The sequence below is a fragment of the Lutjanus erythropterus genome, chromosome 3 (assembly GCF_056507025.1).
Source record: "Lutjanus erythropterus isolate fLutEry1 chromosome 3, fLutEry1.hap2, whole genome shotgun sequence".
Taxonomy (NCBI): Eukaryota; Metazoa; Chordata; class Actinopteri; order Lutjaniformes; family Lutjanidae; genus Lutjanus; species Lutjanus erythropterus.
The window spans coordinates 21,028,557-21,041,693 of record NC_139319.1 but is presented as its reverse complement, the minus strand read 5'-3'; the positions used below and the strand labels follow the sequence as shown (position 1 = coordinate 21,041,693).

Below are 13,137 nucleotides of genomic sequence, written 5' to 3'. Positions count from 1 at the left end.
TTACCACTTACACTTACTTTTCTCTTAAGGGGAGCAGATGCACATACTGGAGCAGATTCAACCAGCCTGGGCAAGCTGCATCCGACTTAAATTTAGACCATCTTGACTTCGGTCACTACCAGTAAATCAGATAAGCTTCTCATGAATAAGTGAATGAGCTCTTCCTCCTCTTCCTCCTCCTCTCCGCCCCGTTAAATTCCTCCTGCCTGGCATCAGGTTCCCGGGGGAGAGGGCGGAGAGTTGGACTCAAACTCTGTCTGTAACATAAGCAACAGTGGACAGCAGACTGAGACAAGGTCGGACAAAACCGGGAAACTCGTTTTACCGAAACCTTAAGAGCCGAGAAGCGCCGTGGCTCCTAATGAACTGACTTCCAGCAGAGGGGAACGGAAGCGCAGGCGGAGGAGAGCCATGAAGCGTGGCGTTGTCGGGATGAGGCGAGAGGCGTTCAGGGCCCTATATTAGAGGGGGGGGCCGGCCTGTTGCTCTGCTCCAAGTGTGTTTCACATCATCAGAGGCAGCAGCTGGAGGTCCAATGGCAGCCCGGCGGACCAGACGCATGACCGGCTCGGATATGAGCATGAGCAGCGCGGCCCGGGCTGCTGCTGTAGCCGAGCAGCTGCACTATGAGTGCTCCAACTTACTGGAACTTTATGTGAGTAGATAGAAGACAGAGCTGGTGTTTCCACTGCAACTAGATTATTTTCATTACTGGTTAATCTGTCAATCATTTTCTCTGTTAATCAACTAGTTCTTTGGTCCATTGTGTGGTACAAATACTTGCTGTACTTAGAGTTTTCAGATATCTGCACCCCACTTACTAACTTGAGTTTTCATTTCTCTGACAAGTTTGTACTTGTGCTTCTTATATTTTAACATAATTATCTGTTCTTTCTACCCTTTACATTTTCAAGACTCATTACTTTGGTTTAAATATATTTTAGGGGAGTTATTGATTGTTTTTATTTTGCATCATTGTGCATCGCATTCCCAACATCAAGACTGATTTCAACATAAATGAATGAGACAATAAAGCAGAGAAAAGACAATTCCTTGATGTATCCATCTTTGCATATCATGCAAGACAGACATAAAAGATAAAACAGAAAAGAGAGGGAGACTCCAGGTGAGGTTCAGGCAGCTTTGCACAAAAAAGGTGGTAGAAATTTTCTAAAGAGGTCAACTTATTCTTTGAGATCAATTCAGAGCCTGTACTTTTTGACTTTTACTTGAGTAAAGGAGTTGAACCAGTACTTCTACCTTTTTTTTTTTCTTACAAAAGAAGAACGTACAAATCTGTAAGAAATGTGTGTACTTTTGCCACCTCTGGAAAATGGCGAGAAATGTTGAGTACGGCTTCCAAAAGCCAACGATGACATCCTCAAATCCCCTGTTTTGTCCATAACCCAAATATTCTCAATTTACTGCCATAAAGGAGTAAAGAAAGCAGAAAGTATTCTAATTTGAGAGCATAAAATCAGTGAATTTATTTGGACAGTTTTTCTTAAAAAATGACTTAAAACAATTATCCAATAATCAAATTAGTTGGCAATTAATTGAATACTTGGCAACTAATCAATTAATCTACTCATGGTTGCAGCTCTACACTGGTTATAACCTGCCAGCAGCAGATCCCAGTTTGAGTCCAGAGCTGAAGACTTCACAGAAAAGTGTGTATGTGGAAGTGAGAGTGAGAAATAGGCCAAGGTTAAATGGAAAATTAATAGATTTTCTGTGTGAGCATAAGTGTGTGTGTGTGTGTGTGTGTGTGTGTGTGTGTGTGTGTGTGTGTGTGTGTGTGTCATGGGTGTCCTCTGTGCATACATGTCTGTAACTTTGGTGTGTTATCATGCATGTGTGTGTATGAATGTTTGAAAAAAGTAGGTGGACAAACCATGTGTGTATGTGAAAGAAACGAAAGAAAGCGATGAAAGGGATGCGTGCAAAAGCAAGATAAGAAGGAGGGTGTGTGTGTGTATGTGCTTGTGTGTGCGTGTGTGTGTGTGTCTGTGTGAGAAAGAGAAGGAAATTATGTCTAGGACAGCGGGGGGTAAGAATGCGGAGTGGCGGGGGTGAACTCAGTTGGAATGACAGAGGTGGGCGTTTTTTCTGGCACAAACTCATCACAGCCTGGGCACGAAGCCCTCCTCTCTCTTCCACAAGCCTGCGTGCCGCTTTGCCTATAGGTGTGAGAGCTACCAGTTATTAAAACTTCTTGGTTACCTGCCAGCTCCCTGCCTCATCCTCGCTTTCATGTGTCTTGCCAGGAGCAAGGGAGCGGCCTGGCATATAACTTCATCCACATGGCTCCCAGGATTCGACCCTTCCTTCCTCTTTTCTTCTTGTCTTCGATAGCTGCGCTTACATGGACCCTACACTCTTAGAAACAAGGGCTCCGAAAGGGTTCTTTCTACCGGACTGAGGTTCTACCCAGAAGCATTTGCTTCTGAAGAACCATTTTATGAAGGAATGGCTGGTCAAGGTTCTTTAATGAGATTAAATGTTCCATTAAGAACCATTTTCATCCAAAGAACCCCTTGTAGAAGGAAGAGTTTTTGAAGGTTTGTTGAAAGCACGAGTGTTAAAATATGTTTTCTCATTGGTAATTGTAATATAGATTGTTAAAATGATGAATGATTATTTTTTGCCACATCTGTGGAATATAATTTGGTTCTTTGTAGAACCTTCTGAAGACAAGAGGGTTATAGGTGACACCCTTATGAAATGTACTGTTAGATCCTCCTGGGTGTGTGCTACATGAAGCCCTAGGTAGAACAACGTGAGTGGGTCTCAGATAACACCTTTGGAATATAAAAGGGTTCACGATAGAACGCTCTGGGTGGACTCTTGTTAGCACCCTTAGAGGGTGGAAAGTTTCTGGCTCTGGCTCAGAGAGGGTTCTGGGTGGAACCATTACACCACAGAACGTTTCTTTGTAGAATCTCTCATAGGGGTTTCAGGTGGAACCTTTCACAGATGGTTCCACCTGCAGGCAGAAGGAGGAAATTTTCAATCAGGTTGAAAGGGGTGGTGTAAACTTCTGATTATCTGTTCAATAAGAAAACAATAGTACCTCATAACCATGTAAATGCTTAATCCGATCATTTTTGTGTGATAGGAATATATTCTTTCTGTGCGTGTTTGCCCCACGTGGGCGTTACATTGAGTGACATCAACGAAGTTCTGGGAGGGACAGAAACATTCCAATAGCAAAATTGGTCTGTGGATGATACACCCAGGGCTGCTACTGATAACCATAATGTTCATGTTTTGATTTCTTCATGAGGCTAGGCCCTTCTTGTTTTTTTTACTTCAATGTATGTTAAGTACCTGGATCAATAAAAAATATGAGAGCCACTAACAGTTTAAATTCAATGATGGATCGATACCGGCTGTCTGTGACCCAAGTTCGAACATGGAAGCTGCACATTTTGCCATGTTTTATAATATTTTATGGTTGCTGCATGTTGTGCAGCAAATGTGGCAAGTCCCACAGGCTGGGACGATGTTGGACCGATGTTATAACATTTCCAGACAGTGAAGAGAATATATGTGAATGTTAAGCCTCATTTTCAGTCATTTAAATAATGAGAATAGTCGGTTTGATGATGGCAACTGTTTTTCCATGTTGCTTTGTATGGAACTTTACACTGTAGCACTAACGTTATCTTGGCTAGTATTAGCTTTCTTGTTATACACAAGCTTGTCTTCACTCCATGCTGGTATGTATTTGTGTACAGCTGTATTTAGCATTAAAATTGCCCCACAGGTAATGATATTGCTGGGTGAAAATGGACTGGTCAGACTTACAGTTCATTTGCAGCTTTGTGTAACTATGATTAGCACCTACCAGCTAGCTTGTTCACAACATAAACTTGCCCACTGAGCAGTGACGTCAGGTCCACAGACAGTGTTACACTTAGCATTACTCCACCAGAATACTTAATTTATCATTACTGAAGTAATTTACAAAAGCAAACAAAAGAAAAGCAACAATACAATTATATTCTGAGTTGCTTAGGGGCATGTAAATGCACATCTTATTGGACCATTTTATTTAGCATCTCTGTAAGTAGTTGAGTTGGAATCGGAGTGATTTTGATTGGGTTGAATATATTTTGTCCAAGGAACTGAAGCTAATCTTGAACTGACAGGTTTCCTGTGAACACTTAACCACTGACTCTGTGTGTATAGTTTTCTCCTTACAGCATGAGATACGTACCAGCGAGCGCAGCGTGAAGAGTAGATATGTCTTAGCCTGTCATACAGAAATTTATGTGCATCTGTGTGTTTTCCCTCCTTGCCTGGGAGTAATTGTCTCTGAAATCCAGTGCAGATTGAATATTTTTCAGGCAGAGCATTATTTTTTCCAGGCGTGTGTGCCGGCTGTCCCCTGCCTATTCACTGGGTGGGAAAGCACTAATTTACAACATCCGTTTGATACCTCTTAAATCATTTTCAGAGCTTTCCACATTATCATAATTCAAAATGATCCTTGAGAATATTGTCTCTGGCTACAGTATCGCTTCCCGCGGGCATCCGTAACTGCCTGAATCACGTTTCCTCTGCAGCCGGAGCTGTAAACATTAACTTACTCCCTGACTCTCAGTGCACAGAGGTCACATTAGGCCACTCTGTCACACGGCTACTAACTTGCATGCGGGCCTCAACATTAACGCCTCAGAAAAATGTCACAAGGAGGCCTCTGGGATTCATAACTCACTCAAGTACTAGAGCTGATGCCAGCTACGCTCATGCCTGTGAAGTGACCCGTCAACATAATGTAAGACAGTGTAGCTCTGAGAGTACAGACAGATCTTTTTTATAAGCTGTTTATCAAGGTTAGATATACAGCAATAATAATATAAAGTATGTTTTCATTACTGTGTAATAATTACCTGAAGGTATAGTTTGACATTTTGGGAAATAAGTCTATTTTTTTTTGTTGCTGAAAGTCAAATGAGAAGACTGATACCTCTCTACCTGGTAATTAACCCACTGATATGCGGGAGAAGTTAGCCAGCAGGTTCTTTCTGCCAGAAAGCCTTTTCTGTAGCCTAACTAGTGGTATGAGTAACTAGTGTTTCTTGGAATATGAGGCGCTATGGTGATCAGTTGTGTGATTATCTGTCTTGCTTCAGCGTTCATGTTTTGTACAAACACAGGCAAGGCCTCAGAGGAGGTTTTGTTGGCAACCCTCTAAGCTGCCAAGCAAGCGAGATGCTGCTGGCTCTTGTTTTAAACTTGAAAAACAACCCTTTTTGTCCACCTTGCCCTCAACTTGTGGGAAACTGCACAGTACATAGGTGGAGCTTTGCCCTCATCCTCTAGGGCCACCCGATTAAACTTCTGTTTCCAGGATAATTGAAATGCTTGCTTGTGCTGTGGCTCGTAGACTGTCTGTAACTGCCACCATTTTCTCACAAGTGTCCCTTTGGTACTGTATATGTGCAACTCTTGACAGAGATGAGAGGGAAGCGAGACCGCTCACTCCTGAGCTTCTTCTATTATCTGCCCTGGAAAAACGATGTTTATTTCTTCATTACCACTTGCCTGATTAGGCAAGTGAGTTGTGAGATTGACAAGCCCACTGTGGCATTTTACTTGTCCTGGGCAATCGGGCAACTCTTATTATTGAGCCCTGACTTAGCAAAAAGACTGGAAACGTGATAATAGCTAGTCTGGCTCTGTCCTGATGTTACAAAATCTGCTTATTTAATCTGTACAATAAAAAGGTGTAAAAGGTTTTGGTCGGCCAGGTTAGCAGTTTCTCTGTTTTCTGTCTTTATGCTTAATTAATCTAAGATAATCACCTGCTGGTTGTAGCTTCATATTTATTGTACTGACATTAGAGAGGTTTTGTTTTTTCATCTCGTAGTTGTGACAAAGGAGGTCGTTTGCACAATATTATTGACGGCCAAGGGGTTGAGTCGTGAGAATACTGATGCTAGACAAAATCAACATGGACACTGAAAGACTCCTTGATTTTCTCTCATCATTCTCTGCTTCTTTCCCCAGAACTGTTGACTTTCTTTGTATTTCAAAGCCAGGCAGAGACTGACATAAAATTATAGAATAACTCTGTGACTAAAATTACAATGTCGTGCCTTCCCATCCGCTGAAGAATGAACTTCCATGACCTCCAACATTTCTGAAAATGTCAATAACCCTGACATGAACTCATGAACTTTCACATTTCAGAGGAATTTCCATTGCACAACCCCATTTGGAGGCAGCACAACCCACAGCAAGAATGAATTTGTCCAAAATGTTGGAACAGCGCCTTTAATGTCACTATACTGTATGTGTTAATTATTTTGTGCTGCCGATGTTAACTTTTACAGGAAAGTTGTCACATCACACCTATTTGTTCACTGCATGGTATGATACTGTGTTTCACCTACAGAAGAACTCTTTTTCTTCTTGCTTCTGTGGTGCTTTTGTGTTATTTTAACCAGCTCATTTTAACCTTTTATTTGTTGACTTAGTAAATCCTTATTGCCGGAATTGGGCTGAACACAAATTCCTCTTCAGAGGAACACCTTTTCTTTCGTTGTATATATTTTATGCTTTGAAGCAATGTAAATGAGCCTGAACAAATTCCTTTCGCATTAGGAGAAAAGCCTTGTTGTCTCACAGACATAATGACCTTGCATATTGTGCCAAATTGCCGTCAAAAGTGACGTCAGTGTGGTTAGTACTTGATAGAAAGCATTCTTCAATCTTCCACTTATCCACTTCACTTTCCAGCTTCTCCTCCTCTTCCTTTTCTTTTATTATTGCCCGCCCAAATGCCACTTCTGCTCTCAATTTTCACCCTCTTTGTTTTTTCTCTGTCCTCCTCAAGAGAAAGAGGGAGAGTTTCACTGCAGATATGCCAGTGGCTGACAGTCGTCTGGTGTCCGTCCCTCCTCCTTCCTCCCAGCTTGACACCAGGGACAAGCTGTGGCGTCTCCACTCTGCTCTGCTACAGTGCCGCAGCTTGCTGGAGAGAGCCATCGCCAAAGAGGAAGAGGAGCTGGGTAATGTTAATAAGGGCGCATATGAGACCCAGAGGAAGATGGTGAAGGACAGACTGTCACTCCTTTTAATCAACACCGGTGAACTCCTCAAAGCTGCGGACGGTACGGCGGTCCTGACTCCCAGCGTGGAGGGGTTGGAGGTAGGTGTTGATGTTGACAGAGGTGTGACAGTGGTGGTTTCAAGTGCTGGATTGAAATTAAGACAGAGCTTGTTGATCCCTCCCCTTCTTATAGCTGAGAGCTGCATTTCTGAGTACTATGCCCTCGCATCAATCTCCACTCCTTTTTGGAGGAAGGCAGACCCTCTACTTTTAATTGCGGTAAATGCAAATTTCGAGGTTGTTGCCAATTTAATAGCATAAAATAAGAATGCTGTATTTGAGTTATTATGAGCCCAAGTCCTATGGCCAGTCAGGAAAACAACTCATCCTTCTCAAGTCCTGCCTCTTTTTGCTCTATGCTCCAATAACAGCTGAGCAACCTTCATACCATTGGCTATGTTGAAAAGAAATTTATGAATTATGAGGGTTTAATATGATGGTTAATAGATGTTGCCGGGGGACCTGTAAAGCAACATAGTTGTTACAACATAAATGGCTAATGTGAGCAAAATGCTAGCTAAGAACCATAAGGATTGATTATCTAGATAGTTACCTAGCATTTTGCTAAAATCAGCCATCATATGTATAATCAGCTATCCAAGGATTAATGTGGGTTAGCTAGCTAGGTAGCTAGTGTTTTACTACAGAGCAAAACAGTAGCTAACTAGCTAGCTTAACAGTGTAAATTAGCATGAGAAAGGAGAAAGCTGACAGAGGTTCCAAAAGGGGAAGGAATTTAGGAAGAAATAATTATGTTACGCTGTTTCCGATCAACGATCGGCATTTTTATAGAGTGCTGCAGGAATGAGTCCTGAAACACTTAGCATCTTAGCACTTACGGTTCCTTTGTCTCGAAGTCAGTCGGTCTGTGGGTAACACTGCTTAAGAGATTTTCATGTTTTGTTTTATGATGTAAAATACATTTGAAATTACCACACCAGTTAAGTGTCTTAAAAAAGACAGTTGCTAACAAGTAGCTAAATGAGACTACATTGACGCTGTGTCCCGCGATAGTGGTGTAGTTTGTTGATAGCCTAACATTAGCTTTTTACATCTAGCAATTGCATTTATTCAATCATAAAAGTTTTGTTCATTTGTGAAGATTATCTTGCTGAACATAATATTTATGCACTAATCCAAAATCTCATGTAAAAATCACACTGGCTTTTTGTGGAGGGAACCGAAGTAATGCTGATCCTGGGTTGGCCTAAGAATATATGTCATCCCTGCAGCACGGTATATAGAAAAAAATAAAGAAATGTTTCCTTTCCTGTTATTAGTTTCCTTTCAGTTTTCTTCCATTAAGGTGGACAAACTTGACGTATATAAATACACTATTGAATCTCCAAGTAATGTATTTCTAACATCTGTCAGTTGTTACTGTTGTTAAGACACTTCATTTTGCTGAAATTACTGTAAACTTATTATTATTATTATATCACTGTGCTTATTATGCAAGCTTTTATAATGAATCAAGACAAATAGAAAACAGCTCGGTTTTAGCACCAGTGTCTACGTTTGTTATGTTGTTTATAAGGTTCATTATCAAAAGGTTGGTCAGCTCAATTTATACGAATAAACCTTTTTCATGTGAGTCCTGAAATAGCAGGTTAAACAAAGGTGTTACCAATGACACTAATTAACAGTGTTGGGCTAACAAAGCAAGGTGTTCGAGTGCTCTAATTACTTTTTTGCAATGCAGTGAGCAAAAGTTACTGCTGCCTGCAGCTACCGCCAGAGGATAATCTGAGAGTAACTTTTAACATTTGAGACAGACACAACCCAAAATCTGGATGGACTATTTGACACGTGTTGAAAAACTACAGAGAATGCTGGTTAGGCGAGTCAACATGATCTGAAAAGTCTGTGCACTTTTATAGTTTGTATGTTGGGAAGCTAACTGTTCACTGGTTGCATGTTGAAACATGACGCACTCTAGGCTATATGAACCTTTGTTTTATTGTTTCTGCTCTGTTATGCTTCTGCTCTGCTCTGTTCGCTGTCAGATCATCAGGAGAATACAACCAACATGCACAAGGAATCGCAAAGGTGTTTGCATTTTTTGGTGACTCAAAAGTACTCTGAAAAGTTGCTTCTCTGAGTAGGTAACATTGTAACATAACTGGGTACTTTTAAAAGTAATGTTCACCAACACTGTGTATTGAGGTTCTGTTCCATTCAGGTCAAACAGAGTCAGGACCTCGATCAGTATTGTTGGTGTTTACCCTACTATTTCATATCAACATGACTGCCATGAAAAGGGTCTATTATTAATGTTAAAATGTCCTCTAAACTTTAGTTAAACCATCCCCAAGACTCTTTTCTGATTTTTTTCGATCTACACACGTGGCACATGTCATTTAGTCAGTAACATCAGTAACCAACCTGTGAAGAAGTGTTTGCCACATACATACACTACCGACCTACATTACTGCCCTTGGTTCTTTGGTTTTCTCAGTTTGGCACCGGCACATTTACAGTGCTTGTTTTCACCCTGAAGGAGGCGTGGTCATTCTGATGACAGGAAAGTGACATTTGCCTGCTCTCATCTGTTGGCAGTTAGACGGTCCGACCACCGTGTTTGAGCTGAAGCTTTGGGTGTACCGCATCTTCAAAGAGGTGGACTACTGGACCAAGACGGCCATCACCACCTTGCAAGGCCTGCCCTCGGTGATCGCCAAGGAGCGAGTAAGGGCCACGCGAGTCAGGAGCACAAGAAGCGCCCGTAGATGAGAGAAGTGTGTGTGTGTGTGTGTGGGTGAGGAGGAATAATGAGACAGAAAACTTGTAAAGGAGAGAGAGAAAGAGGTGGGTGAAGGGATCAAAGGGATGAGAAGATGAAGCAGGGTGTTCAGATGGGGGCCAAAGTGAGAAACTGATGTGAGTGAAATTGGCCAGCTGAGAGAGAAAGGGGCAGATCTCTTGCTGACACAGGGAGATGATTGGTTTTGTTTACTTTTAGAGCATGGAGCCCTCTCTTACATGAACACAGCTCTTAGACCAAAGGGGAACAAGAGACAATAACCGTGTTAAACGTAACTAAAAACAACTCTTGTTGAAACAAGATTATTCTAAGTATAGCAGAGTTTCTAATACAACTTTATATTTATTGTTTAACTTCTGAGATGAAATCCAACATTGTAGATGGAGTTTCTTTCTTTCTTTCTTTCTTTCTTTCTTTTCACATTTTGGTTTTGAGAAAACCTAACAGAGGATTAATGTCAAATCAAAATGCAAATGAAGACTTTGCTGCTTTTTTCATCTGCTAATATCAAACTCACATTCGTGGTGTTTCTCATGCATGCACTCCGTTAATTCATGTGAAGTTATTATTTAAGATATACAGCCAGAATCCCCTGCAGCTGACGGAGGAAACAGTCAGCGAGGGGCACATTCTGATAAAAATGAGGCCATTTGAATTCATGCCATCATCACTGTAGCTCTGTTATGTGTAGTTTTGAAATACTGTAGTGATAAATCATTCCACATGGATTATTATCTGGGGACAATAAGTGTCTGTAGAGAAAAAAAAAATCTGTGTAACAGCACCCTCTAGTGTTTACTTCTTGCTATTACATAAATATATTCCTGTTTTTATTTCTTGATTTTGCTCAGTAATGCTTAAGTAAAGTTATCTTGTGTTCTTATAGTTTTGTTCTGTTTTTAGGACACTTTATTAATAATGGGATCATGTAACCAAACCATGTCACAAGGTTTAATAAGTGTGGTGCAACATCAATAATCCGATCTGATGGACATACAAATAGGCACATAAGCAGGGAGCGTAGTGAAATGCACTGAAAATAGTAGAAATCAGCAAACTTAAGTAATAAAGAAGCATTTTCATTTATCAATGATATTGATTTTAACTGCTTTAAATAACAGGAAAATGTATTTTTTACTTAAATCCACATTGTGAAATTGAAATGTGATAAATTTCACAATTTATTGGTAAGTTTTAAAGGATTTGTATTTATTTTTATTGCCAGGTGATGTCAAAACACCAAGCACTAGCGATGTAAAAAAGTTTACATCACAACGGTCTATATTGTCTATATTGTTTTCAGGCCATTTTTAGAATTGATTAATCAATTTGATAATTTTAAAAGGAAAAAATAAGTCAAAAGTATCTGATTTCAGCTTCTTAAAAGTGATTATTTTCTAGTTTCTTTACTCCTTTATAATAGTAAACGGAATATCTTTGGGTTGGGGACAAAACAGGAGGAGGACATCATCTTAGGCTTTGGGAAAGACTGAAAGACATTTTTCACCATTTTCTGACAATCCAAAGATTAATAGAAAATGAAAATAATTCTTAGTTGCAGCCCTATTTAAGCCATATATCCTATTTTTCTGGGTTTGACTTCAGTCAACTCAAAGTAAGGATTTATGCTCTTCAAGTGATCCATCATCTATCCATTGTAGGGCTGCGATGAATGATTATTTTCATTATCAAATACTTTCACCAATAATTTAGTCTATAAAATTTCAAAAAAGTCACCCCAGAGCTGAGAGCGAAATCTTCAAATTGCTTCATTTGTTTAACCAACAGTCCAAAGCCTAAAGACTCTTCTTTTACTATCATAAATGACAAAGAAAAGAAGCAAATCCTTCTGCTGAAGAAGCTGGAACCAGCAAATGTTTAACATTTTTGCTTGAAGAATGACTAAAATTATTAATTGATTGCCAAAATAGTTGGCGAATATGTTTTTTTTGATAGACTAATCACTTAAGCACCTTGCAGCTTGCACTGTGGCAATCAATGTATATAATTGATAAGTTAACTTGTAACAGATGTAAATTTCCGTCTAAACTGGGCTGCAATACGAATTAAATTAGCTTTGGACTCAGATTGTCTTTAAAGCATGAAGCTTAAATAATTCTAACTTCAAAAAAAGAGAAGATACTGTATATGGGATTGAATCTTACACATAAAAGTGTAGTATGAGCACAAAGCAGAAAGGGGCCACTGGAAAAAATATGCCAAGAGGTTTTTGAGGAAAAAGGAAGCAAACCATTGTAGTGTTTCAATTTTTAGTTTGAGGGGCAGTTGGTCATTTTACAGTTACATCACTTTGTTCCGTTCAGGGGAAGATTTTACTTATTTCATAGTTGCATTGCCACATGCTGTATTTAGGTTGATAAACTGTTGGTAGTTGCACTGGGAGTATAAACTATGAGATCTGAGTGACACACGGTTCTCTGGATACCGAATGTTGTTACTGGGAGGCAACGTGAATGCACTTTGTTGTTTGATCCACAATGATTAATTTGAAAGATGAAATGTAAACCCTAAGAAAATAAGAACTACCATATATGTGCAAACATTTATTCACATCATACAGCACAAACACATATGTACATCCTACATATCTAATAAGGCTTTGGAGTGCAGCACTTACGCTGTAAAAGCAATATTGCATTTTATTATCTTTCCTCATGCTCTTTTTTATTTACTCTGATGATCTGTAGGATAACACAAAGCATTAATCTTGTAGGGTTTCATCTGTTTTATTGTTTTGAGTTGGTTAATTTGTTGGTCTGGTTGACCACAGATCATGAGTGGTTAAAGACTAGAGAACTTAGACCAAAGTTGACCAAAAATAACACTTGCTTAAAAAAAAAATGTATGTATGTTGTTACAGGAGAAGATGAAGTGCGCACCAGGAAGTCCAGTTTGAATGACACATATATGAGTAGGTCCAGTGTCCAAGATTTATGAGAATCTGTTGGCAGATTATGACAGAAATTGAATATAATATTCTGAAGTGTATAATCACCTGAAAATAGGAATCGTGTTTTTGTTACCATAAGTTAGTCGTTTCTACAGCAGGCATGGGTCCTCTTCAATGGAAAACGGCACGTTTCTACAACCTCACTGGTTTTGTGAGATGTCATCTATCCAACATACAGGCCACGTGGGCATTAGTTAAACAGTATTAGTTAGGCAATGATTAGTTTAACCAACAAGCAGGACAAACCAAACACCGGCTGGTGAGTTTCGTGACCACCGT

At 39.8% G+C, this 13,137-nt stretch overlaps 1 protein-coding gene across 2 annotated transcripts; it reads left to right on the top strand.

The window, feature by feature from the left end:
- On the top strand, window positions 1–10,772 carry cntf (ciliary neurotrophic factor). Of its 2 annotated transcripts, none has more exons than XM_084715350.1 (3): window positions 1–655; window positions 6,848–7,162; window positions 9,683–10,772. In XM_084715350.1, the coding sequence occupies exons 1-3, from the start codon at window positions 536–538 to the stop codon at window positions 9,854–9,856; spliced, it is 609 nt and encodes a 202-aa protein (XP_084571476.1). In that variant the 5' UTR covers window positions 1–535; the 3' UTR covers window positions 9,857–10,772. The 2 variants fall into 2 exon arrangements, with proteins under 2 accessions (XP_084571476.1, XP_084571477.1); XM_084715351.1 differs by lacking the exon at window positions 1–655 and adding an exon at window positions 2,034–2,096.
- Window positions 10,773–13,137: the final 2,365 nt, after the last annotated feature.